The sequence below is a fragment of the Cyprinodon tularosa genome, unplaced genomic scaffold (genome assembly GCF_016077235.1).
Source record: "Cyprinodon tularosa strain WSP-4 unplaced genomic scaffold, ASM1607723v1 ctg32, whole genome shotgun sequence".
Lineage (NCBI taxonomy): Eukaryota > Metazoa > Chordata > Actinopteri > Cyprinodontiformes > Cyprinodontidae > Cyprinodon > Cyprinodon tularosa.
In genome coordinates, this window is record NW_024039030.1 from 1,521,816 (window position 1) to 1,548,377 (window position 26,562).

General features: G+C 37.3%; 3 protein-coding genes across 4 annotated transcripts in view; all 3 read right to left on the minus strand.

Moving 5' to 3' along the window:
* parga (poly (ADP-ribose) glycohydrolase a) overlaps window positions 1-8,594 on the minus strand; it is a 41,680-nt gene extending 33,086 nt beyond the window's left edge. Inside the window, exons 1-7 of one of the 2 annotated variants that reach the window (XM_038293077.1) lie at window positions 8,522-8,594; window positions 8,028-8,084; window positions 6,312-6,911; window positions 6,070-6,202; window positions 3,713-3,835; window positions 3,525-3,605; window positions 3,004-3,078 (exon numbers count right to left, since the gene is read on the minus strand). In XM_038293077.1, coding sequence (XP_038149005.1) covers window positions 3,004-3,078; window positions 3,525-3,605; window positions 3,713-3,835; window positions 6,070-6,202; window positions 6,312-6,911; window positions 8,028-8,044 — 1,029 coding nt within the window. In that variant the 5' untranslated portion in view covers window positions 8,045-8,084; window positions 8,522-8,594. Of the gene's footprint in view, window positions 1-3,003; window positions 3,079-3,524; window positions 3,606-3,712; window positions 3,836-6,069; window positions 6,203-6,311; window positions 6,912-8,027; window positions 8,085-8,406 lie in introns of both variants that reach the window. The other variant, XM_038293076.1, reaches the window with a different exon arrangement.
* A 1,949-nt stretch (window positions 8,595-10,543) lies between these two features.
* Window positions 10,544-12,493, minus strand: LOC119788543 (the record flags this gene model as incomplete). Its single annotated transcript, XM_038292938.1, has 1 exon — window positions 10,544-12,493. A coding segment is annotated over exon 1 (1,950 nt), but the record flags the coding sequence as incomplete, so codon positions are not given.
* Window positions 12,494-13,016: 523 nt separating this feature from the next.
* LOC119788537 (myoferlin-like) overlaps window positions 13,017-26,562 on the minus strand; it is a 29,663-nt gene continuing 16,117 nt past the window's right edge. The window contains exons 29-53 of the mRNA XM_038292928.1: window positions 26,116-26,255; window positions 25,052-25,216; window positions 24,727-24,814; window positions 22,902-22,979; window positions 22,614-22,795; window positions 22,350-22,517; window positions 22,177-22,278; window positions 21,914-22,075; window positions 20,952-21,117; window positions 20,789-20,859; window positions 19,817-19,915; window positions 19,554-19,682; window positions 19,071-19,226; window positions 18,859-18,950; window positions 18,604-18,774; window positions 18,320-18,468; window positions 16,852-16,991; window positions 16,021-16,109; window positions 15,837-15,932; window positions 15,609-15,750; window positions 15,419-15,518; window positions 14,376-14,548; window positions 14,157-14,266; window positions 13,921-14,068; window positions 13,017-13,762 (exon numbers count right to left, since the gene is read on the minus strand). Coding sequence (XP_038148856.1) covers window positions 13,724-13,762; window positions 13,921-14,068; window positions 14,157-14,266; window positions 14,376-14,548; window positions 15,419-15,518; window positions 15,609-15,750; window positions 15,837-15,932; window positions 16,021-16,109; window positions 16,852-16,991; window positions 18,320-18,468; window positions 18,604-18,774; window positions 18,859-18,950; window positions 19,071-19,226; window positions 19,554-19,682; window positions 19,817-19,915; window positions 20,789-20,859; window positions 20,952-21,117; window positions 21,914-22,075; window positions 22,177-22,278; window positions 22,350-22,517; window positions 22,614-22,795; window positions 22,902-22,979; window positions 24,727-24,814; window positions 25,052-25,216; window positions 26,116-26,255 — 3,155 coding nt within the window. The 3' untranslated portion in view covers window positions 13,017-13,723. The remainder of the gene's footprint in view (window positions 13,763-13,920; window positions 14,069-14,156; window positions 14,267-14,375; window positions 14,549-15,418; window positions 15,519-15,608; window positions 15,751-15,836; window positions 15,933-16,020; window positions 16,110-16,851; window positions 16,992-18,319; window positions 18,469-18,603; window positions 18,775-18,858; window positions 18,951-19,070; window positions 19,227-19,553; window positions 19,683-19,816; window positions 19,916-20,788; window positions 20,860-20,951; window positions 21,118-21,913; window positions 22,076-22,176; window positions 22,279-22,349; window positions 22,518-22,613; window positions 22,796-22,901; window positions 22,980-24,726; window positions 24,815-25,051; window positions 25,217-26,115; window positions 26,256-26,562) is intronic.

A 26,562-nucleotide genomic window follows, 5' to 3' on the forward strand; every position in this document is an offset into this window, starting at 1 on the left:
ACCGCAGTTGTCTTTTATCTTTTAAAAACTGTCAGATTCCATTGGAAAAATGTCTCACTTAACTATTCAATTCAAGAAAAAAATGCACTTATTTGAAGAGAAATTGACTTTCTTAGATTTAACTTTTTTTGCTGCATGTTTTGGAGACACCTATTAGGGTCCTGTTAAAAGGGTCTGAGAAAAAAATGTAGCAGCAGTGGTAGAGGAACGTAATAGTGAAGCAGGCGGCAAACTCCTCTGTTTCCCCAGAAGCACCAAATCAGGCGGGATCAGGGGCGCGGTCTCTAGAGGTACACAACCAGCCCAGCGCTAGATAACAAGCACTTGTGAGTAGCAATTCACCATACGTTCTAGGAAGCCTTTGAAGGTTGCAGCGCTGCACACACGTATGTGCACTAGAAAAATAGTGTTATGATGTGGGGATACTGGAGCCTTTCTCTGCAGTTTTTCCAGGCTGATGGGGGTGTGATGTGCAGGGTATCAAAAGAGAAGAGTCAGTCTGGGAGTGAAGTAGCTGCAGGCCAGTGAATGGTGGAGAACATGCGGCAGACAAACCAGTGCTGAGTCCAGTTTCAGAAAGTGGGCTTAACCTATTTTGAGTATAGAGCAGATATCAACTTATTCTGCTTTGTAAGATTCAAGATTTTCAGGTTCAGAACAGGGGATTTTAATCAGCTAACTTCTATCTGAGTTAAAGGTGCTGTAGGAGATCTTGGAAAAACGGTTCCAGCAAGATATATTTTTGAACATAAACAACCATGCCTCTCCCTTCAGACCAAACCTCGAAACCACGCCTTCAAAACATATGAACGGGCATGAAGTCTGTCGAGGTATTCAGATGAGGTCAAGAATAAAACAAGCCGAGACCAAGTGCTTGTGACACAAGCTAACAACAACATAATGTTATGTTTACACCTAAAGCAGAAGAGGCAGCAAAAGCAGCTAGTTTACATGCAGTCAATGGTTCAAGCTTCACGGCTCGTCATGTCAAAATAGATTCAAACTACTTTTTACTCACAGCAAACATAGCTGCCATTGTTACAGGCAAAGGAAGGATAGGGTAGATCCACCCAACGTGTATCAGACCCACTTTTTCCACCCCGCAGCCAGAGCAGCAGAGATGCTTCAGCTGCTCGTCAGAACTTAAGTTGTACAAGCGTCAAAAATAAAGCAGCACATGCATTTTTGCTGCTCGTGCTCCTTTAGGTGTGAACAAAGCATAACAGTGGCTAGCTTCCAGTCATGGCGTCCCGCACGAGCGTTGGGGGGTTGATTCGTTCATGTGTCAGAGTAAGCGCACGGGGGGAGGGACAAGCAGACGACCATGACTGACATGTCAGGAACCAATAGTGTACAACAGACCGTCTTTTCTGACTGGTGGGGGTTATTAATTGATTTCTAACTGTAGCGTTGACCGTTTATTTTAGTTTCACTTCCAGACCTTCTATTTCACTGCTTGCTATACGATTGTGGGGAGATCTTTAAGCCACATGGTAAAAAATGCATCAGAAAAGATCTCTTACTGCACCTTTAAGGAAGCCCAGAATCTAGGGTAAGCAGGAGCACATAAGAAGCCTCAAAGAGGCATTTCTCAGCGGAAGAACTAAAAATATTAATGATGCCATGTAGAGATTACAAAACATATTAAAAAAAGAAGAGACAATACAGTTTCTGTTGCAAAATAAAGAGGTTTAACGTGGTTTTATGCAAACCTCTGGTTATATGGTGACAAGTTTTTTTCTCAACACCACAATTATTTTACTTTAAATAAGCAATGTGTATCTGGGTGCACTGATTTCTTCCTGAAGTATTTGGAGCTTTTCTGTCTGCAAAGGTTAATAGTAAAATATAATTAGCAAAACTTGTGTTTTTTAATCTTGAGGAGATGGATCTAATGGACAATTAAAGTGTATGCTAACAGTTTAACACTAAATCGCTGACAGTTTAGCACTAAAAAGGAAGTACAGCAAAAAGAACATGTCATCGATGTAGCATAAAAGTGATCTGAGGCTGGAATTTTATCAAGATAAATTGACAGAAATGGTGATGCTCAAAAACGTACTGTATGAATCTGTATTACAAATGCATTTTGTAAAGGATGCACCATTTCTGATGATTTTTTTCAATCCGACCTAAGCTCGACTGTAGACAGAATCAGGAAAACTTTAGGAAATTCAGCTCCTGACCGCACCCCCCTCCAGTTAAATTGAAGATGTAGTATATTATATATATATATATATAAAATTTTCTTTTTACATTTTTGTGTTGTCCAGTCTTTTGGGTTCCCTAGTTTCTTGCTCTGTGTTAAATTGATCAGCTCGTCATGAGAGGGAATGAATCTAAGAAATAAATTTCTATTATCTTCATATTCATGTAACCTTTAATAAGCACAACTCGATCAAACTTTACAGTGAAAATATGCTAAACTTGATTAGTTATCTATGCAAAGACTTGTTTTCCTCTTAACCTTAGAAAATATTACAGTTAAGATGTCTATAAATATCTTAAGTGCTGCAGAAAGATAACTAACATTTGTCTGCATAGTTGCAGTCAGTCTGAAGAGGGGATAGAAAGTGTAAATGAAAGAGAAGAAAGTTTAGATGAGACGTTGCTCTTGTTTATCTGCAACAGCTGCTGATGCTTTGATCTGCACTCGTCTATGCTAACTGTATGGCGCTCCCATGAGCCTCAGAAACCTTTCGAGGATGATGAACAGCAGCTTGTGTGCAGTCAAGTGAATTAAAGCAGACTTTCTTCACCAGCAATATACCATTCGCTTAGTTCTTTTTATCACAAGAAACTAAAGATAAAATCACTGCTACACAAAAATTGATTAACAAAATAACTGAAAGAATTTTACCACTTTTGTTTATGCTCATTCTATTAACTCTCAGGAAGATTCAATTTTTGTTTTTTAAGCAAGACAAAATTTATAAAAAGAAATTAGTAGCCACTATCGCTTTCATTTTATTGGGCATAGGAATTATGTTTTGACCTGCTCACCTCTGTGCAAAAAAGGTTCAAGGCAGTGAAGTCCCATTTCTTTGTGTGAGCCATGTTGTACCTCAGTATTGCATCCTAGGGAGGAGAATGGAAGCTATTTAATAATAGAAAATAAGAAGGCTGACCGTCTATCTTAAATAGAACGATAAATGTATACTGAGGAACCTGAGGAAAAGTGGTTATAAACTCTGCCACCATGTGGTTGCTTATGGTACATGTTCTGAAATTCACACAAAATGCTTAAAAAAGTAAAAACAAAAACTTTAGAAGAAAATCTACTGTATTTTTATTTATTTATCTTTTGCTTTTTGGTTACGAACATCAATTGAGATGTTTGTTGACCCTGGCTTAAACAGTATCCACAAAATAAAGTCATTACACATAAGCAAACAATTAGTTATAAAACATACAAAGAAAATAATGGAAAGAGGATTTAGTCAACATCTGAACTGCTTAGTTTGACAATATCAATCCATATTATAAAAAATAAAAAAAAATACACAAACATGGAAAGTTCTTACCCTGACATCCAGACAACTTTTGAATCCTCGCTGTAAGGAAGTACAGATCAGCTCCCACCGACTCTGCAAACTGCTTCCATCCTTTATGAGAATTATTGAAGAAAAACATGTTTTTTCAAGTAATTTAATCTCAAGATTTAAAGAGGTGCTATGGTACAAGGTTTAACATGAAAGCTCATTTAAAATACCTCAGTCTCGAGAGGAAACATGTTTTTTTCAGAGCAGGGCATCTTAACAGACACATCATCCCACGCATCTCTGAACTTGGAGGGGTATGGGATGGGGACGTCTCCCTCTTTGAGAAGATCCGTCTGTAACAGAGTAAAGTTACTGTTGTTTTTTTTACAGCAATAAAGTCTGGAATCCAAACTTATGATCATGTCTAAATAACTTTGATTCAGGAAATCAGGAAATTGGAATAAATAGAATACAATACAATAAAATAAAACCCAAAGGTAAAATACCAAACTTGAACCTTTCAATGCACAAACAATTCCTATTTATTGTTGAGTAGATTTGTCAGGAAAACACCTACTTCTGTTTTACAAAACTTTTATTCCAAACCTAGCTTCATTTATAAAAGCACCTTTTAAATAATATCACGTCAAGTACTCTTCAAAGGCACCTTAAACTGGTAAATTCAGACATGAATATAAATAATTTTATATGGACATGACTTGTAAAAAATCTATTTAGGACCAAAAAATAATACACATCACACTGTAAGTATTACTGACTCACCAATTCATGTTACTGAAGTCAGAGCACTTGTTCAACTTTTAAAACCAGCAGCTTTGAAGCATACAAACTAAAAGCAGCGCAAAGCCTTGCATCCACTGGTTTAAGCCAATCCACAATTAAACTCTAAAGCAGCAGAAAATATTGTCAGGATTAACTTTTTATTGTACATCAATTTATTGGTCTACAATTTCTAAAATCTTGGTTTAGCAGTTTCCAGGAAACAGCACTGATTACCTGACTGTACATCAGGCACAGTCAAACACAGATTATGGTGTGGATCCTTTTTTCTTTTCGGAGCTAAGCCATATGAAAGCTTAGTAAAAGGCACTTTATAATCCACAGCTGTATAATTTTCATTTTGTATCTTTTAACTCTTCAACTTCTGTGTTTTCTATGCTTGATATTTTTTTGTCGTAAAGCATTTTTTTTCTCTTACTGCAATTATTTGGCATTTTAAACAACATCATGCAACCAACTTTGTGTGAACAGTGAAATATTCGAATGCAAATTTCCACAACAGGACAGAGCTCAAGAAAAACATGGCTGACCAAGTTAGGTGTGGAAGGACTTAAATTGCATCCAAAGAGTCTCACACTCATCCTAGAAGAACATCTTTGACATAAATGAGAAGGAGGACACAAACCTTCTTGTCTAACAACACAAATTAATTTCTCATTTAGTGGTCAAACATTCCAATGATAAAGATTCAGCTCTTTATTTTTTATTTAGAGGAGTAAAGCGGGGACGAAGATGTTGTGGAAGAGGACGCCAGGTCGGCAGAAGCTTAGTTTGGTGTAGAAGGCTTACAGCCTTACATGTTTGAACCCTTTGCCTCGCAATGCTGCCAGTTCTGTTAGCTCTACGCCTCCTGAAGCCACAGACGTCCATCTCCGTGAACCCTGGGATGTAACTCAATGGTACAGTCGATGATTCTTATTTCTTATTCTACTGTTGCGTATATTAGGTGTGACAGATGAATCTAGATGCTATGACCGAACAAATTGGATTGACAGATGACTGTTGACACATAACTGGCCAAATTTAGGTGTACAAGCTGACGTATAACTATCTGGCCTGCATAAGATAATGAAAAAAAAAAAACACAGATTATAAGACAGGATTTTTTTTTTTTTAATCGACATTTTTAAATTTTGGGACAATATCGTCTGATAAAGAGCACATTTAAATACATGTTTAAGCCAGAATGATTTGACATTTAAATATGATTTCCCTACGACTTTAAAGACATGATTTTTTTCTTTTGACAATGGGATATCCATTTTTTTATACACAAAAAACTGTTTTTACATATTGATCTAGCCCTGGAAAATTTTTGAGTCTTATATCAGGATCTTCCAGACTGTAGGAATCATTAACAGGTCAGTATTACCTCTAATTTTAGTATTGTCATGGTTGTAGCTGATGAGAAACAACTGTGCCTCCTTGTCTAGTATAGCTGCAGTGAATGTTGATGATGCAATTTTTTCTAGCCTTACACATGAACAGACACCATTCCTGTGGGACGGGCAATGGAGGATAGTCTGAGACAATCTTTACTGACAAGACACCCTGAGGGAATCAGAGGATAGCTCAGCCCAGTGCCCTCTACTCTGATTTCCTTCTCACACTGTATTTCTACTTCTGAAGTAGTTTTTTTTTATTATTATTATTTAACCTCTTGTCTCTATTCAAAAGTGAAAATATTAAAGGACCTGCTCTGCAATGCCTGTATTCTTGATAGGATGTCATTCTTTTTTTACCACTGAGAAGAAGTCTATATGAAAATGAGTGCCTGTTAACTCACCCTAATTGTTACGGTGTGATTTGGTTTTGCTTTCAGGTGAGGCAGAGGGGGAGCGCATTGAGGATTTCGGTTGAGTTCATCAATGGGAGTACCCATCCATTCTTTGTCAGAGCTACAGAAGGCCAGTGGAGGACTGCAAAAGGCACAGAAGGTCACCGTATAAGGATTTGAGTGAAGGGCAATGTCAGTAGCAAAGTCATCCACTACAAAAAAACACAAATTAACATGTAAATAATTTGTACCTTTTAAACATTTCATCTGGCTGGCTCACAAAATCCTGACTCATTTTAGAGGAGCCACTGCACTCCCCCATCTCTACGTCTTCTTCTCCAATGGAGAGTTTTTCCTGCGTTAAACTTCCACAGTCTGACACTTTGACAACCTGCTGAGATTTTTTACCAGGCTCCTTTGCAAATCCAGAGTCTTCTACACAGACACCCCTTCCATCACATAACTCTGTGTTGTTGGTGATGGTTACGCAAACTGGACTGTCAGGACTGAGCATCTCCACATCACTCGGTGTGCCAGAAATTTTACCAGGGCTGTTACTAAGACAAAGGGTGAGTTTTGGTTTTGGGGGGCCGTGAGGACCAGGTGAACTTGGTCGCCTTGTTTTTTGTCCATTAGAACTGTGAGCTCGATTACTTCTGCTTTCGGCAGGAACCGATTCATCCACCTCACCTGCAGACTCACAGTCTGCGGAATTTTGACAAGCCAGCCCATCAGGAAAGCCCTCTGATTCCACAAAGTCTTTAGTTTGGTTGGAAATTTGGAGTTCCCCTTGTGCATCTTTTGGTTGAACATCTTCACTTATGCCTTCTGGTCTTTGTTCCACAGTCAAACTGTAAAAAAGAAAAAAAAGAAGAAAGATTATCAATAGAATTAACTTAAGAGCATCTGAAGTGAAGGATTCATGCATTTTTACCTTTTAAACTTAATTCCATTAAAACTATAAACCCTAATTTGGTTATTATACTCTAAAGTTAAGGAACTGCATAGCTTCATCCATGTTCTGTTAAAACTAGGGATGCACAGATCCACATTATTTCAATTCTGATGCACTTCAGTTGTAATATCTGCCGATATTGACATTAATATCAGATCAGTGCATCTCTACTTAAAACCACCAGAGTCATGAATGCAACAATACTAATAGTGCATAAGAAATGTCACATCTAAAGCTGTGAAGAAGATAAAGAAAAGAAAACCTAATATCCAACACTTTCAACATTTTAGATATAACAATATCTACACAGTATAGAGATAATGAAAGACTACACGGTAGTTGGCTTGGATTATAACACTTGCACTGCAGAGATGTACTTATTTATATGGTCAGTACATCTCTACAGTGCAAGTGTAATAATCCAAGTCAACTACTGTGTAGTCTTTCCTTAGTTCTTTACTTTGCTGATATCTTTAAATCTAAAGGAAACATATTCCAGGACTTTATTTTTTTCTCACTTTTTGTACTATATACACTCTTTTTACATTGCCTGTTGTAGTTTTATATTTAATTTCATTGAGCTTTAACTCTGCCTTTTGCACTCTATATAAGCTACTGGAACCAGAATTATCCTGAAGGAGTAACCCCAAGGGATAAATCAAGTTCAGATCAAGTCTAAATCGAAGTCATATAATAAAGCACAGTTTAAGACATCTGAAAATGGTCAGAGGGGCTAAAAATATAACTATACAGATATGGTTGCTAGCAAGGATTAAGCAATAAAGCCAACACTAGATCTAGTGTATTTGCAGGAGGAAAACTCTGACAGAGCAAGTATTTGGGATAGCAAAATAAAAACCATATAACTGAATGCAATATTAAAATAAGCCATTAAATAATTATTACAACAATGTGTATGCTTGCTATTAAACTGATTTTTAAAAAAAGGTTAAATGTATTTTTGCAGGGCCCTTCATTCTTGAGTAAACGTCCCAACTATGTAACACTTTACCTTTCTTGAGAATCCATCTTTCTATGAATCGCTGACAGCTCATTCAAGCAAAGACACCTGTGAAGTAATAACACAGAAGTGAAACTAAAAGCTGTGCATCAAATATGTTAGTGAGAAATTGAGGCCAAAATTAAAATGTGTAAGCTAATTCTAGACTGCATAAGGATGATAAGCTGAGAAATAGCTGACGGAGGAACTTTTCATGGAGAAGGACTTTCTTCTCTCAACCAAACTGTAAAATTATCTTACAGAGCTGGTCCAGACTGCAAAAGCAAAAGCCGCGGCAGCCTTTAGATTCTATGTTGTGGACAACACAGAATAAACACCTTGAGCAAGCTAGCGGTGATGGCTCTTTATGAACAAAGAAATTTCCACTTACACAGGTGCACCTTTAAGAGGGAGACGTTCGGCGATAAAACATTACAAACTCATCTAAATAGTTTACTATACAAACGGTATCATTCTAAAAATGAGCATTAAACGTTAACTTTCACCTCTTTTCTCCAGCAGCGACACACTGACTGACGGACTGTTAGCCCAATCAAAGCCTTTTCTTCTTCTTCTTCTTGGTGTTTATTAACGGTTGTCGAAGAACGAGTGAAGGCACTACCGCCCCCAGCTGGTATGGAGTGTAGACCAGATTGTTTATCAGTCCCAAAATGCGTTTTTGTCAGATAATTAAATGTTGTATTATTATTTTTTTACTTATTGAGGTTCCCTTCTTAGTTGATGAATCAATATAAATTTGCATACAATTCTCTAATAATGCAGATTGTGCCGTCTAGCCCAGTGTGTACAGTACAATGTTACGACGTAACTCCTCCCTTTGCATTTTATTTATACATTTTTCATTTGGACTTTATATAAAATAATTTTTCCCCTTTGCTTTGATATCATCTTTAATTGTTTTTATTTTATTTTTATTGTTATTATAATTATTTACTAAAACTCAAAATTAAAGAAATCAAACGCTAGGATTTCACAGCCAATTGCAGATAGCTATATACTGCCCCCTACCGTAAAAGTGCTGTGCATCGCAGCTTTGACTTTTTTCGTTGTTGTTTTTTTTTTGTTTTTTATTTTGCTTTTTCCTATTCTTTTCGAATACGAAAAACAATTACATATAAAATGAATTGAGGACAGCATAACATCTGACTTTGGGCGTGCTCCTGCTATTCTAGCTTTTAAACAAAGCAGAGTCACTGCATTCTAACTCTCTATATATACTCCACTGTTTAAACATTGTTTCAGTGAAACCATAACATGTTTTACTTTAAACTGTTCTATTATAAGCAGTACATATGAAACAGATTATGTAATTCAGCGTTTCATCGACATATTATCAGTCAAAACAGTTTGTCATAAAATCCAGAAGCTTACTAGTGCTTTTAATCTCTACTGTGATTACTGCTTGGATAGAGCTTTCATTCTGTGAAAAAAGAGGAAGTAAGGAAGGTATTCTGCTCAAACGTAGAGCTGTCATCTGTTCATGAGCCAAAATCCTGGGACCTCCTAACAAAGCAACACCAATCAGTTAGGGATTTATTATAATTTGGCTGGTATGAAATAATTGTAATTAATACATCCATAATTCTAAATCTAAGCTAATATCATACAGAATGTTTAAAGGTAGTTTTAATGGTAAAACAAATTGTTTCAGGGGAATACTTATCTAAATGAAAGGTGCCTTTTTAAGCAAAACTTTGAGTTATAGAATAGTTAGTATAGTTATGAGTTGTACTCATCACTCAATGCCTGCTCTATGAGCTGTTCTAGATGGGGCCCAACAGGGGTCATTAGCCTTGTAGAACTGGTCTGGGCCCCTGTTATGATCACTGTATTGAATACATAAACTGCACAGTTTTAAATATAAGTAAATTTTCCTTAAAATAAGTGTACATCACCTTGATCTGAACAGTTAGGTAAGATAATTTCCAGATGGAATAACATGTTTTATGTTTAAAATAAAAAAAAAACTCTATTTTCTTATTTGAAGGTACATTGTATTTAATCGTCTTGTTTTAATATTTTTAGATAATTTTAAACAGTGTACCACTCTTTCAGTTTGCTGATGAAGGTTCTCAGTCATCCAGGTCATAGTCATTCCGTAAAAATTCAAAAAATATCCACTGGACTTGGTTTTCAAGATTTGAAGACGTTTCGCCACCTCTCCAGGAAGCTTTCTCAATTCAAATGTCTGGATCCGCAGTGAGTTTGAGTCTTATATAGACAACGCCTTGTATCGCTTGGAAACATGCAATGGTAACCGATGAATGGGTCGTTAGTTCCATCGTTAGCCTGTAATATCTGAACCTGTCTATGATTCTAGGGGTCGGTCGTTAAAGGGGGGATTGTCATTAAGGGGGGGATTGTCTCCTGTACCTGAAACCTGTCTATGATTGTTAAGGGTTGGTCGTTAAGGAGGTATTGTTCACCGGCTGGAGCGGGTAAGTCCCTCGTTCCTCTGTGATGGGGTGGGGGGTTTGGTGATATCTGGAAGGGATCATGTCTATGATTGAATTGTATGTTTTTGGAAGCTGGAATCTGAGTCCACCACCTCTGTTTAAAGTTGGTTTTTCTCTCTTAACATAGATGGCTTCCTTCACGCCCCTCTCAAACCACCTATTTTCTTTATCCAGAATATGGACATTCTGGTCCTCAAAAGAATGTCCTTTGTCCACAAGGTGTAGGTGTACTGCGGAGTCTTGTCCAGAGGCGGCCGCTCTTCTGTGTTGGGCCATGCGTCTGTGGAGAGGTTGTTTAGTTTCTCTAATATAAAGATCAGAGCATTCCTCACTGCACTGAACAGCATATACCACTCCGCTCATATTTGGTCTGGGGGTTTTATCTTTCGGATGCACTAGCCTCTGTTTAAGGGTTTGGTTTGGCTTGAAATGTACTGGGATCTTGTGTTTGGAGAAAATCCTCTTGAGCTTTTCAGACACTCCAGCAATATAAGGGATTGTGATGTTTTTGCGTTTAATTTTCCCATCGCTGTCTTCTGTTGCGTGTCTTTTGGATTTCCTTGCTGATTTGATAAAAGCCCAGTTTGGATATCCACAGTTTCGGAGAGCATCTTTGATGTGTTTCTGTTCTTTTTGCTTCCCATCTGTTTTAGTAGGGACATGTTCTGCCCGGTGTTGTAAGGTTCTGATGACTGAGAGTTTGTGTTCCAGTGGGTGGTGTGAGTCAAAAAGAAGATACTGGTCTGTGTGAGTAGGTTTCCTATAAACTTCAATGTTTAGGCTTCCATCTCCTTCCATGCTCACCAGGCAGTCCAGAAAGGGTAGTTTGTTGTCCTTGGCATCCTCTCTGGTGAATTTGATGTTACGGTCAACAGAGTTGATGTGTTTGGTGAAAGCTTCCACTTCCTCTAGCTGGATTTTGACGAAGGTGTCATCCACATATCTAAACCAGTGGCTTGGTGGTATTCCATTGAAAGTGTCTAAAGCTCTCTTTTCCATTTCTTCCATGTAAAGATTTGCTACAATTAGTGATACTGGAGATCCCATTGCGCAGCCATGTTTCTGTCTGTAAAAATTACCTCTGAATTTGAAATAGGTTGTGGAAAGACAAAGGCCCAGTAGTGTGCAGATCTGGTCCGGAGTGAAATTAGTCCTGTTGTTTAAATCACTATCTTGTTCAAGACGTGTCCTGACTGTTTCCACTGCCTCTGTTATAGGTATGCATGTGAAAAGTGAAGTAACATCAAACGATACCAGGGTTTCTCCTGGAGCCATCCTTAAATGTTTGGCTTTGTTGGCAAAGTCTTTGGAGTTTTCTATGTGATGTGGTGTGTTCCCCACCAAGGGAGCTAAGATATTAGTAAGCTGTTTAGCAATGTTGTATGTTACTGAGTTAATGCTGCTGACAATGGGCCTGAGTGGTGCCCCTTCTTTATGAATTTTTGGAAGTCCATATAAGCATGGAATTTCCTCCCCTGGATATAATCTGAAATAGGCTGTGCTGTTAATTACCTTGTCTTTTTCAAGTTGTTTGAGATAGTCTATTATTTTCTTTTTGTAGCCGCTGGTTGGATCTCTTTTCAAGGATTCATACGTATTAGTGTCCTTCAGTAGAGTGATAATTTTGTCTTGGTAGTCTGAGGTGTTGAGGACTACGGTGCATCTTCCTTTGTCTGCTGGTAATATGGTGATGCTTTGGTCCTGGCTCAGGAATGTTATGGCTTTCATTTCCTGGGGTGTGAGGTTGGAAGGAGGTGGTTTGGCGCTGGACAGGGTGGCTGTTACCTTCATTCTGAGTTGCTCTGCCTCCGTTTCAGCCAGGTTGTTGTTCCTGATGGCCGATTCAGTGGCCGTGATCAGTTCCACGATGGGTACTTCTTGTGGAGCAATGGCAAAATTCAGGCCTTTACTCAGTACATCCATCTCTGGTTTTGTCAGTGGTCTGCTAGATAGGTTTTTTACCCACTTGTCTTCAACCTTGATGTTATCCTCCTGAGTCATGTTTCAGTTTCTTATTATGTTATGCACTGACAGAATAGATGACTGATTCATCCCTTGGACCCATGCAATATTTAGTGATATGGGTCACTAAGATTTTACTTTGTAATACTTTGAGCATTTGTCAATATTTTGAAGTGCCATCATCAGTTTATGGAAGTGAACCACTTCAATGATATTTCTATACGGAAGCAACATGCATGCAATAAAAAAAATGGTTCGGTCACCTCCTTTAAACATGATCATCATGAATGGGACAAAACATGGTGAGAAAGTTCAAATAATCTGTTTAAAAATGTTGTAAAGGAGACTTTCTCATTTAGATTTTTTTGGCTTTTTATGCTTAATCTTTTTCCTGGCATTGCATTTAGTATTTTACTCAAAAGCTTTCAAAAAAATGTTGTGCTATGTCATGTGGAAGGCTAGAAGGTGTGACAAGGTATAAGAGGTCATAGGGATGTAGATCATAGATATGTTCATTGTGCGTAACAGATTACTTGAAAATAAAAAATCTGAAGCCACATGGTCAGGATCAATTATTTTATTCAGAGATAAAATGAACAGATGGAGCATATTATCAAATGTACCACCAGGGTGCATTCTTGCTCTACTGACATGAACCAGGGCAATTAGAGTTTCAAAAAGTTTAATATAGATTAAAGTACATATCATGCACAAAGAGGAGAAGCTCAGGTCTGGCTCACTTAAACCAGCTACCTTGTTATAAGCCTGCATCAGTCAAATTCTTTATGTTGACCAGTTCCTGTCTGTTGGACCTTTCATTTGGGGCCTATTTGAATTATAGCTGGAAGAGCAACATATTTATGGTAAAATCACATTCTTATTTTCCTATATTTACTTCAGCAGTTTTGGGAGCATTTTAAAAATCATAGAAATATATTTTTAATCAAGTTGATTTAAAAATCTAAAAATCAATGCAATCTTGGGAATATTTGATCTCAAAGTGACAAAGGTGAGGACAAAGAAGCAAACATTTTTGTAAATGTCTGTAATTTATTGAGTCATGGAAAGGACATCAAACATTAAGAGTTTTAAGAGTATACAAAACCCATAAAAAAATTAAAAATATTTGCACATTGTTGTTTCTTGAGAGTTATTTAATTTTGTGTCATTTAGCAAAAACAGTGACATAAAAAAGCTTTATATGCAAAATTCTGCATATTATAACTAGTTATCCATGACCTTGCATCAGAAATCGATCACTTTTATTTCTTAAGAAAAAGGCTTCACAATCTTCATAGAGATGTAATTCTGTAAAGAAAAGAACATTTAGTGTTACCAAACTAAAACAGCATTATGCTAACAAGTCACTAGCTCTGAAAGAAAATAAAATCTGATTTATTTTTTTTTGTATAAAATGTGATCACTGAAGAGTGAGTCATTGATAAAGATAAATTAGGAAATCTTACAGGAAGGGAGTAGAACAAGATTCCAAGGAATAGGATGACCAGCAGAAGCAGAATCCCAACTAGGAAGATCCACTTGAATCTGCGCCACACAATGAACTTCATGGTTTTGCAGGGATTGGTAAACCAGAAAAATGATGTATCAGGGCGGCTGTGGAATAAGCACAGTCAGTATTGTTTCCACCAATCAAAACCTTCAAAAAATACTAATATTTGCTTTGAGAGAGGCCTGATCTTACTAGGGTGGATCAAGTTTGGGATTCATGTTTGGCTCGTCTCTGCCTTTTCCAGCAGGTCTTTCCTCCATTTCCTTTTCTTCCACGATTTCCAAAGTCATCTCCACTTTGCCCTGCAAAAGAAATAAAAAATACAAATAAGAAAACATCGTATTCAAATGTCTACAGGTGAAAAAAGAATTCAATAGAGAAGAATAATGGCTTGAAATTGAGCAAACATACACCAAGCACATGTTTCCCATCTTTCTCAGTCGCACATGGCCACCATCCCCGTACAGACTTCCGAGAGAACAGCGAGGAGTCTGATCCTATTTGTCTGGACAACATCTTCAAAGTGCACTTTTCTGGTGTCTTGGCAGGGGGCATCAAACTGAGCAGGTCAAGTTCAGCTGAACCTTTGGCAGAAAATATGATACACATCCAGTATAAAAAATACAGAGTTATTCGTCATTCACTTTCTTGCAATAAACTAGATTCAATGTTTCCTTTCTTAGGTTTTTTTGAATTAACAAAATTATTTGGGATAAAAATTGAGGACCCTGAACTAGAGGTATTATGCAGCAGGAGGAAAAGGTGCAAACTTGGATGCAAGTGAATTATAAAGTGGCTTAAAGACAAGAGTAATAATTTTGTAGGTACCATAACAAAGTTGTAAACTCCAATCTATAGCAGAGTTGTGAGCAGCAAAAAAAAAAAAAATATGGAAACAACGTAGTCTAACATCCTGACTCAGTTAGACCAGTTCTGTCAGCATGACACTGTTGGGCCAAACTTCTAGCAAACAGTTGCTGAAGGATTTTTAAAACAGGTCAAACAGTTCAGAAGCTAGTTGACCAAATATTAATAGAAGGGATGTTAACCCTCTCTCATTTATAAATAATTTGTCAGGTTGTGTGGAGGTATTTTAGACAAGGAACAGCAGATAAGGAACAGGTGTGGATGGAAGCATCGAGAAGCGAGACGGGGGACGGACACTTACACAAGGGGGGAACAGAGTGTAAGAACACAAATACAACCAAAAACAACTAGAATAACACAAAATGGAAATGAAACCAATGAAAACTCAAAAAGAAAGCAGAATCAAAAACATTACATCATTTCTGAAAACCTAACTGACACAACATGGGAATCAATTATTGTGACCAAACAAAATGTGTATTTTATTATGTACCGTAATAATAATCTGAACTAACTTCTGGTTTCAACCCCTCCCTGATCTCTAATCCCTTACAGATGAATACACATAAATAACCACAATTCTTTACCCAGGTAGTCATCAAGTGAGAATTTGTCATTGTCCCATATCTGGATGATGAGTTTAGGAGGAAATCTGTGCTCGGTTTTGTCCAGATTCCAAAAATTTTCCTGAAAAAGGTCAAATATTTTCTCTCAATTATTACACTCACTCACAAATAAACATTAAGGGACGTCATCCTGGTCTATGAACTGACTTACTTTCCTCGAGGCAACACAAAGCTGCTCTGTAGGCAGATAGTCAAAGCCAAAGATGAACCTCCAGTTAAAATGTCCATCCCCATCCAGAGATCTGTAATGGACATCAGTCTTCTGCTTGTCCTCTTCCATTCCTGGCATCCATCTGAAAAAATTTCAGATGTCCATACATGACAACATGAACAACAAACACGTACAGACAATAAACCGAGGTTCAGAGAAGTAATTCACCCTTTAACATAGATATCACTCATGTTTTCTCCAGTGATACTTGTTTCATCCAAAGTGACCTCAGTTGTGTTCCAAACAATCACTCGGAGGAAGTACCTGTTTAAAGAGATTGCTGTTCAATGTGGTTTCTCATTATTTCAAAAAGTTTGCTTCAAAACAAATATATTTGCTAATTTTCTCTTACCTTCTGGCTTTGCGAGGGGTAATGACACATGGAGGCCCAGGCAGACCCCGACTCTTGGGGAAAATATCTACCCACATTTGAATCTGTCCCTGTATTTTTGCAAAAAGAGGGTTGCTCTTTAAAGGTGCTATTTGTATTAGTACACTTTTAAAAACGCTTTTCTAATTGTTATTATACTAGAATTACAAACTGCTGTGCTTCATTGGCAATAGTGGCTAAATAGAAAACATCACCTGAGAAATTTGGCCCTTTTTTGCTGCCTTTAATCAGTCACATTACAGGAAATCATATTAATCTAACCAGATGGATAAAATGCATTGCAGTTCAGGAAAAAGCAATTAGAATAAGAACAAGCAGACTAACTTCATGATGACATTTACAGGTAACTATAATCCAACAACAACAACAAAAATGCCACATTTTAGATTACAGTATATGTAATGTTATTTTGTTTTCTTATTATTTTATAACTATGTTGTAACATTAAAAAAATCAGAATATGTGTACATTTTATTTTAAACAAATACAACAGGATGAAGGCTAATGCATGATTCATGTTTTAGGCTTTCTAATTTTAGAGCTTATCAATTCATTATTGATAATTAGTCTCCCACTTCACAATGATTAACTATTTTGTGGTGGTTTGTAGTTGTGATATCTTCATCATGTAAATGCATGAAGAAAATACAATTTCAGCTTAACCCCCCAACCCCTGAGAAAAAAAAAGGCAGCACATATCAGGGATTGGTTTGGCTGATGGCAAAATAATCCATCAAGCTCCATCAAGGTAGAATTAAAGAAAATTACACTTATTTTAATTAAATTTTTTACCTGGGGCAGATTGGGTTGGTGTGAACTGTACAAAGTTCTGGTCTCCACATGTTCCGGTACAAATCCCTGTTTTCTAAGGACATGCAGGGCCAGTCTCTCTCTGGCTGGTCCTAAGTGTTGATGGATTTCAGTGTTTGCCTCTGCAGAAAGAATCATATATTCATAATTTTTAACTAGTTCAAAGCTTCATTAACAACCTCAGGTGCAAAATCACACATATATTAAAGATATTATTTAAGTAAAAAATAGAGGTTATATGTGAATAAATGGAGAAATGCACACAAAATGTAACAAAGTAAAAATGTCTAAACGGTCACTTCAACCAGGGCTTTCTGCAACTAGATAAACAGAAGGAACAAATCACAAGGACCTTAGAATGCACAGTTTGTAGAAACATCCAAATGTTCTACAAAGTTGGACATTAACATTCTTGAAACTGCTCTAACCTGTACAAACACCTGCAGTTACACTCAATATTTCACTCAAATTTTAAGATCAATGTAAATGTATTAAATAACAAATATCCATTTACCTTTTTAGATAAGTGTAACTCAAACCTATTAAATAACGTTACATGATGCATATCCATTAAATTACAGATTTATGAATTTTGAATTAATAAAGTATTCTTGTTTAAAATTAATACAAATACGTTTCTTTATTTAAATACATTAAATTTTATTGTTTGAATTGCATAAAGGCAACCGATTATTATGTGCAAAAATCTGAATGTCAGTCCTCGCTCTGACTTTCTCAGTGCATGATTGTTTGCAAGATGGATCCTCTGTAGATTAGAAATGAAATAAGTCCATTAAGAGGCTTCATTTTGTATACAAAGAAATTATTGGAAACACTGTGGATTCTGTATATTCTTCTTCTACTAAATGTATAGTTAAATGTAATGTATAGATCTACACATAGCCACTGTTAAAATATTCTTTATTCGACTGCAAAATGCATTCATTTTGGATCCTGTTTAAATTACTAATCCAATGACGATGGATGTACCTGCCGCTTCTGAGAATCTGCATCGACTAATCAACTAACGTTTGAATTCTGTAAAGCGGTATTTTAGCTAAATTTAATTGAGTGAATTTAACAAAATTTCTGCATCCAATAGTTTTTACAGCATTTCTCTATCTATCTATCTATACAGGCCAGCTGCTGTCTCTGGGCTGTGTTCACCGCATTGTGTTGGCAGCTGTTTGGCTGGAATCCACCTCTTTCTCTGGGCACAGACTGAACTTTAAGACCAGAGGTTCCTGCCTTAGACGCCCTAGCTGTCACTGCCAATCACTCAGTTGCAAATAAACGCATTTTGAGTAGTCTTACTGTCTGTCTTAACCTTGAATAAAGGGTCCTCTTTTCAGAGCTTTAACCATTAAAATTGTCTAAAAAGGGTTGACAAAGCATTGCTTCCAAAATAATTATGGTAAGATTTAAAAATAAATAAAATGCACAAAAGTACCAAAGTCAAGCAAATTGTACTGTTTTCCAGCAAAAGACAGATAATTTCCATCTTCTTCTATGTGTGGAGGAGGAAAGCCTTTTTCCTTAGCCACATTTTGGAGAATCTGGGAAGGTCTCAGTTGATCCCTCCACTGGTTTATTCCAGACCTAAAATTAAATCAAACCAAATTTACTTTATACATCACAGAGACTGTGAGCAAGAAAAAGCTCCAACTGTCAACCTTTCTTTCAAGGAAGAAAATACATTACATCTCTTTTTGATAGAGGTTAATACATACTTACACACAGTATGTTTGTGGCAACCCACAACAGGATCTGAAACAAGATAGGAATCTGTTCTCCAAGTCGATGATTGTCTCACCAACTTTTTCATCTCTGCTCAGTAAATCAAAATCATACACGGAGATCTTCAGATCCTTTTCCAGAGGAAGAAAGCAGGAAAGCTCAAACATCCTGTTGGGGCATTAACAAAAGTGGAAAGGTATTGCAGCTTTCATATTTCTAGTCTTAGAATAACTTTTAAGTGTGAAATCTCACTTTCCAAACTCTGGATTGAGGGTGTTGGGTTTGTAATTATCTCTGTCATCAAGCATTTTTCTCCCAAGTGTAATTTTAATGTATGGGTCACACTGAAAGAAACATGCAGAAATGTCAAATCACTCATCAAAACAACGAGGATCCCATCTTCAAAGTAAATTTGAAAAGAAATAACAATTTAATCATTTTCATTAAGTTCAGAAGAATCTCACCAGGCCATTTGTGTCTTTGGGTTGCAGGTCAATACCGCGCACCACATATATTCTGACCAAGCACTCCTGCGGTCCGAGCTCAGGGCGTTCTCTGAACTGAAGAGGTGGAGCACGTTCCCCTGGGTCATCAGGGAGGGGATAAATCCTGAAGGAACCCTGAACAGAAGCAATTCTTGCATTGGGTACCATTAAAATCTGCACTTTTTATTGTCAGGAATGAAAATCATAAGGATTTGTACTGCGAGTGAAAAGTTAATTAAAACATTTTAATAATGCAACTTTAGGTCAGTCACTATGGTAGGTTGTTAGCTATAAGAATGTAACTTTTCATTTTACAAATAAGGTACCGGAATCAAAAATCTTTCAAATCAGCTGAAGAATAGTTCTACCTTCATCAAATTCACAAATTGATTACATGCTAAAAAGCAACCATAGAACCCAAAAGCAACAGGTTCAATGAGCTTCTGATCATAGTCACAGTACCTTAAACTCTCCCACCACAGACGGATCTTCCTCCTCATCGCCAGTCTTCCCACGATACAGCTTGAAGGTGATGCAGAAATCAGTCAGCCCCTGGAACTCCTTGACCTCTTCTAACTCAGTGTTGTAAACCTATTTACCCCAAGATCACAACAGAAAAGGCTGCTTCAATGTTGTATGATGAGTCAACACAAATGATTTTCTTTTTCAAAGAGATACAAAATGAAGATTTAGGAATATTTGTTGGTATGAATTAGATATTTCACCTGTAGTGTATCGTATCTCAGTTTCAGGTAAGGTCCGCATTTTTCATGGTCCCCAATAGAGGCATAGAACTTACTCCACCAGTCTATGGCCTCTTCTTCCTAATCAGAAACAAGGATGGACTCAGTCTAGTTATGCATCTACTTATACTGTATCTCTAAATTAATGAAAAGCCATCTTTGCTTCTTGAAGCAGCCAAGTCGAAAGTGAACAGAGAATGTAGTTAATGCAAAAAAGAAAATGTTCCACAAACCTGTGAGTACGCTTACAGTTGAATCACAAATTTTATGTCCAAAATTGTTCAGTTGTTTGCAATAAGCAAAGCACACAGCAATATGTTACATAGTTGAATAACATTATAATGAGAACAATGCTATTTTCGTTTTAATTAGCAGTATTTGCAGGTCAGTAGTGATCTCAGCAACACCTCAGGGAACCAGTCAAGGGGGGAGTGTAATTCATTAGCTGACTTAGGCTCACTTGGGATGAAACCTCCCCTATACCCAGGTGCTTGGCTGTAAACTTTCACTGCATCTCAGAAATATAAATAAAAAGTCACAAATTCACTCATAGCTCAAGCAAAATAACTGTATAAATTTACTTTAATGATAAAGTTTCTCAAAGTCCACCCAGGCTTGGCTTCCGAGCATGTCCTGAAGATGCTACAGTGGGCATACCAGTTTCCTGACTTAAACTATATCAAAGAAGAACAAACCAAACTAAAAAAAACAAGAATATTAGTGAATCTGATTGGATCAGTGCTTGAGGATTGAGCTAAGATACTTTAGCATCACTACTTAAGGTGCTTCACATGCATTTTACAGTATAAGACCTTGGTAATATTTGTTATTTTGAACTATTTTACTGGTTTGATTCATCTTTATTGCAGCTTCCCGTTGCCATATTCTAAATCTGGTTTGAAATGGGTGTTGTATATTTACAGCAGTAACTGTATATTGGAAAGTTGCATTTACCTGTGTTTTTAAAAGGATTCCCTCATCAATGTCTATGATAACATCTCCTTGGGGTGCAGTTATCAGTTCCACTACAGAGTCGATAGAAGGAAAAACACACGATGAGTCTAACTGCAAGGAGCTAAGAGTAAATTGTGAAAATGTCATAGATGTGTTAGAATACCATGGGCTGACATGCAGAGATCATTGTTAGGACGGTATGGATCACAGCGGAAATGCGCCAGGCAGTCAATGGTACATTGACCCACCACTGGTTTTCTGCCAAACGGTCTATGGTCAATCACTTTCAGCACAATGGGAGGGGTGTAGATCTCTTCTTTAGGGAGGAGCTAAGAACACAGCAGGAGATTACATAACAAACAGGTACAATCAACACAAAAAGGTTATTCCATGTCAGCTGTATAAGCGTAAAAATAAACACAGTGAAGAAAATCTTAAGCTTGTTCTGCACCATTTGGCATCTTGTTGATTACCAGTCCAATTTGTTCCCTAAAGTAGCTATTTTGTCCTATATAACCATGTCATAACCATTGCATTTAATAGTATTTATCCTGGCAGTTCAGAACTGTATTTTAGCCATAAAACATCTCATATAGATTTTCATTTAACAGTGTGTAACTTGTGGTGAAGTTTATTTCTGCTGATTGTGGTTTGGATACCATAAGGAACATGGCTTTTACATACAGATAAAACCAAAATGACTAATTTTACTATTTTAAAACTACATTTTAATCTAAAATATGTGGCATGGTTTGGAAATTATCGTATTTTCAAGAATATGAAGTGAAAGAAAAGCGATCATTGTAGATCATATGAAAACAGGAGTAATGTCAAGGAATATTTGGATCAGAGCAAAGAGTAAATTTTTTGTCAGTCTTCTTGAAGGATTTTCAAAGTTTTTGTTTGATAACAGCAGTTTTTCAGTGTTTATATCTCAAAATGTTTGTCTGTTCCTTTAGTAAGAAAATTCACTCTAGCCAATTATATCATAGTTCATGCAGCTCAGTTTGGGTGGCGTTACATTTTGGGTTTTTTTTTTTTGCTTTCACCCCTGTAAAGGGAGTTGTTCTTTTCTACAGCCCCCCCAAGCTTTCTCAATAAATAAAGTAGATAAATAGTGAATACCACTTTGAGGAGCAGCACTGATCCTGGAAAGTTTGGGTGCTTTTTGAAGTTTTTAATTACAGCTGTTTGAACCATCTCCCCACCACATTCCACTATCAGACTGGGGGAGGACACTGTGGCCAGCTGGAAGGTCTTCATGTTCCTCAAGCCCCAAGTCAGAACCTGGCAGGAGAAAAAGGAAAGGTGGATTGCTAAGGTGGAGAAACCAAAGCAAGCCTCTTTGGCAGATTGACAGGTGTGGGTCTAGGAAGCTAATACAGTACCTCAATAGCAGTTAGTTGAACTACTGGTCTGATTCCCTGAGGTACCATGTAGAGTGTTTCCCCCCGCCGAGGGGGCACTAGAGGAAGAACTCTATCATCACCCTGTCAAACAGCCATGATAAGTCATTTGTACAGAAAGTAAACCTGAAGGGTATCAGCTACATTGTGTATACCTTCTCCTTTAGTATTAGCTCAGCAGCAACAAGCACCTCCCCAGCACTGTAACCTTTTTTGGTGACTGGAAACCACTGTAGTCTCACACTGGCAGACAGACTTGGGCTTTTACTTGGGAGTTTTACCACAGGGGGGCACATGCAGTGCCCCATCGGTTCATCCTTGCCCTAGTTATCAAATCACATTTGTACACAATCATTATCAAATTGTATTACACATACCATGGAGCTTTTTATGATGTTTAAATCTAATCTATAAAGAACCATTTGATCGCTGTCATATAGCTCAAGGACCACATCTGGGGGGTTGCAGGCTATTTTTTGCGGGTCTCCAAAGATTTCAATGTCTTCAAAGATCAGAGTCTGGTCCCAGGTTGGGTTCAGGGTGGTTCTTATGACTTCTGTAGTCTTGCTCATATGTAGAAAGGACACATGGGCATAGGGATCTGGAGAGGAAGAAATGCAAAATGGTCTCATTTACGCAATCTAACAATTTTAACTTGTAGTGTGTTTAGATTGTCAGCTTATAATTTTAATGTATATTGTCTTTACCAGAGAAACTGTCCTTGTCCATTGCACAGAGATTTCTCCCTTGGTAAACATACACCCTAAGGTGGTAAAGGTGAGAACCTAGAGGGAGAGGAGATTCTTTAAATGCTGCTCTGTTAACCCTGACTAAGTTCACGGATCACAGCAGAAAGTCATTTTAGGCATTATACTGATTGTAGACATTGTGACAAAGCACCCTTAATCCTTATTAGAAACTATGGTACAGATGTGCAAATATATTCAAAGGATATTAATCCTTCTAAAATGTAAATAAAAAAAAACTTAACATTTAAACAAATCTTGGAGAAGAAACTGTTTTATTAAAAAAATTTATTAATTTTTAAAACCAAATCAACAGTCCTAATCTCATTTGCACATAATTTTCCAATGAGAAGAATTAAAATAAAGCCTTGTTTTATTTTTCACTTTGATTGATAAGAAAATTAAGGAAATGTTGCTTAAAATTTTCCCATTTCCAGAGGGAAAAACATTACATGGCATCAAGCCTTTTTTCTGAAATAACAGTCTGAGAGGCAGGAAAACATGGAGTGCAAATTAGGCAGATGTGTCGTTCTTAATAGGTTAGGAAATTTCAAAAGAAAAATTATATCATTTCTCGAGTAAACATTCTTATGTCTACTATTAAAGCTAAAAATGTAAAAGACTTTAAAAAAGAGAAATTACTGGAAAAATGTGGCGCATAAATTGGTTAAGGCCATTTCTGTATTTAAATCTTACAATTGATAGCAAAGGCATGTCATTTACAGTAACATGTACCACTCTGGTCCTTTACACTGCCTTTTACCATAATCAAACTCCCATCTGTGCCATTTTAACAACCTCTAACACCCCATCTGACAACTATATAACTGCATTTTTTTTTACTTCAACTACATATAGTTTTATTTAATTATTCTATTTACTAGAGTCTTCTCATACAGGTTCTCGTACAGGTAGAAAAAAAAACGAGTGCACATGCACCTAAACATAAACCTCCTATTCCTGCTGTAACCAGGTCAACCGTATTATATCTAAGTAAAAAATAATGATGAAATATTAAAAGCGCTTTTATGTGGTCCTGTTTATATTAATGGGGACAGTGTAGTAACTATTGCTACTGCCCACTGCATATCAGTAGTAAATAAACACATACTCTAACTAAACTAGGTGATCTAGATACAAAATAAACATACAAGCTTTAAGTGAAATGATTACTCTTTAAAACCATAAAGGTTTGAGCTAAATCATAAATACAGTGACAGCAATTTCACAAAAAACATGTTGCTGTTTGCTGGGCAACAAGGAGCTTAATAAGTCCATCAACAAAGAGGAGGATGTGGAGGAGAAGCCTTCCAATAAAGGAGGAAAAAGTCTTGAATAAGTTCGATTTATACACCTCCCAGTGTTTAAATATATATATATAACAGCTGTAGTCTCTTATTTAACAGGAATAAGCTTTTTTTTTTTATGTATTAAATATTTCACTGAGTGCTGTTTTATTTTCATAGCTGGGTTGCACACCAAATGAAACAGAGAGATGCTAATGAAACCAGGATTCTTCATCTTATTATAATAATTTTTTTTCACTGAAAGGTTTACTCAAATAAAATATTGAGTTTATCTATAGTTTTTTTTATCCCCCTGTGTCCCTGCAGTGAAAGCGGTTATTTTCAAGACATTTCACATCTGTAAAAGGCATCTGTAGCAGGCTCTCTGTAAGTGTGGAGACATGTTATCTTTTATTATAAACACTCAGCCATGCATTTTCAAAGAGTCTTTAATCAACATTTATGAGCTGGAGTTAATTTCATCTGACCCAGTTACTCACGGCGGAAGTGGCAGGAAATGGTGGGTGTGTTGGCACCAAACGGTTTGGGTGCATCCGTTTTACTGCCCTTTTCCTCAACATCAACCCCCTGTTAACAAAACATACACTTAGGCACTGAAAAGAACTCTCAAGAGCTCTTTCAAGCATACTGTATCACGAACCATAGAATCAAGTGTAACATCAAGTTTCCTATGTTATGTGCGAGCTTCTTCCAGGGACTTGAGTATAATGAGAGGATGTGACCCAGATAGCATCATATAAGACCCATTGTCATGAAAGCCAGGTTATTTTGAAAGCTCACTGGGAGCATTTTAGCATGACTCACCAGTGCTCCTTCAAGTTTGAAGATGGCTGAGGCTCCTATGCAGTCTGAAGGGACCATCTTTCTCCTCCAGTGCCGGCGCCGAAAAGTGTCAGAGGAACGCTCCTTTCTGTGAAACTTCCAGCCAATCAGAGAAGAGTATTCCCAGCCTTCCCCTGGTTCTCTTGTCTACAATAAAGAACATAAATGGTTGCAATTTTACAATACCATTTTGGTTACTGTCCCATGTTTATTTTATGTATTCATATTTCACTCTAAAAGCAGAATATAGTTGAAGTACTCCACAGCAGGTAAAACAGATAGAGAAACAGCAAAATTCCTAAAGACACTGACTTTCTATGTTTCCAAACATTGAGGCACTATTGGGGGATGCTCAGTGGAGCAGTGGGTAGCACTGCTGCCTTGCAGCAAGAAGGTTCTGGGTTCGGTCTTTCTGCATGGAGTTTGCATGTTCTCCCTGAGAATGTGGGTTCTCTCCGGGTACTCCGGCTTCCTCCCACAGTCTAAAAACATGACCGTTAGATTAATTGACTTCTCTACAGTCTCCTTAGGTGTTTATGTGCGAATGGTTGTTTGTCCTGTTTGTCTCTGTGTTGCCCTGCAATGGACTGGCAACCTGTCTAGGGTGAACCTCGCCTCTCGCCCATTGACTGCTGGAGATAGGTAACAGCACCCCTCGCGACCGCACTCGGGACAAGCGTGTCAGATAATGGATGGATGGATGAGTCACTATTGGGAATTACTGATTCCATTTGTTCCATGGACAGGATAGGTTTAACCTTAAAGAGACACCTAAGATGAAAAGAATACATTTTACTACAGCACATCTATTGATTCTTATTTTTGTGACTATAGACAGGTCAGGTTAGAAGAAACATATAGAGCTGAATAACCTCATTTTGATTTCTGCATTCACTAAATAGAAAACATAAACCCAGAGTTTAAGATCACTAAGACAGCCAACGAGGAGCTGAGTATCAGACTGTCAATATATAGAAAATGTCAGTGAGGATAGGCCAGAACCCTTGTAGTACATGGATACATTCTCTTTTCCATGCCTTTCTCACTTTAGCTGCAACAACTTTTTCAGAAATCTTCCTTCTTTTTCGTTTTAGTCTCCTCCTGCGGTGATTGTGGTACATCTTCTCAGCTGGAACCCAGGATTCAGGTTTATCATCAGGGGGCATCGTAACTCCATATTCCCAACCTAGGAATACAAGATGTAGTTTATAGAGCGTTAAGTAATAACGGCACAAAATAGATGCTAAGTTGTTGTGAAGGATGCCAAGGCTTCTTGGGTAACTATTCTGGTTTGCTTCTTTTGCTGTCATTTATATTTGCAGGCTGCTGCTCTTTTGCCAAAATAAAATACCAAATACTGTGCTCTGTTTTGGGAGCCCAGGGAATTTTCATATGCTTAGCTGAGGAACCAGGAAGTAAACAAAGGCTATACACTTCAGTGAAGTACCTTTAGGTTTGAAAGGAAGAAAACTTGAGTAAGACATTGGTGATAG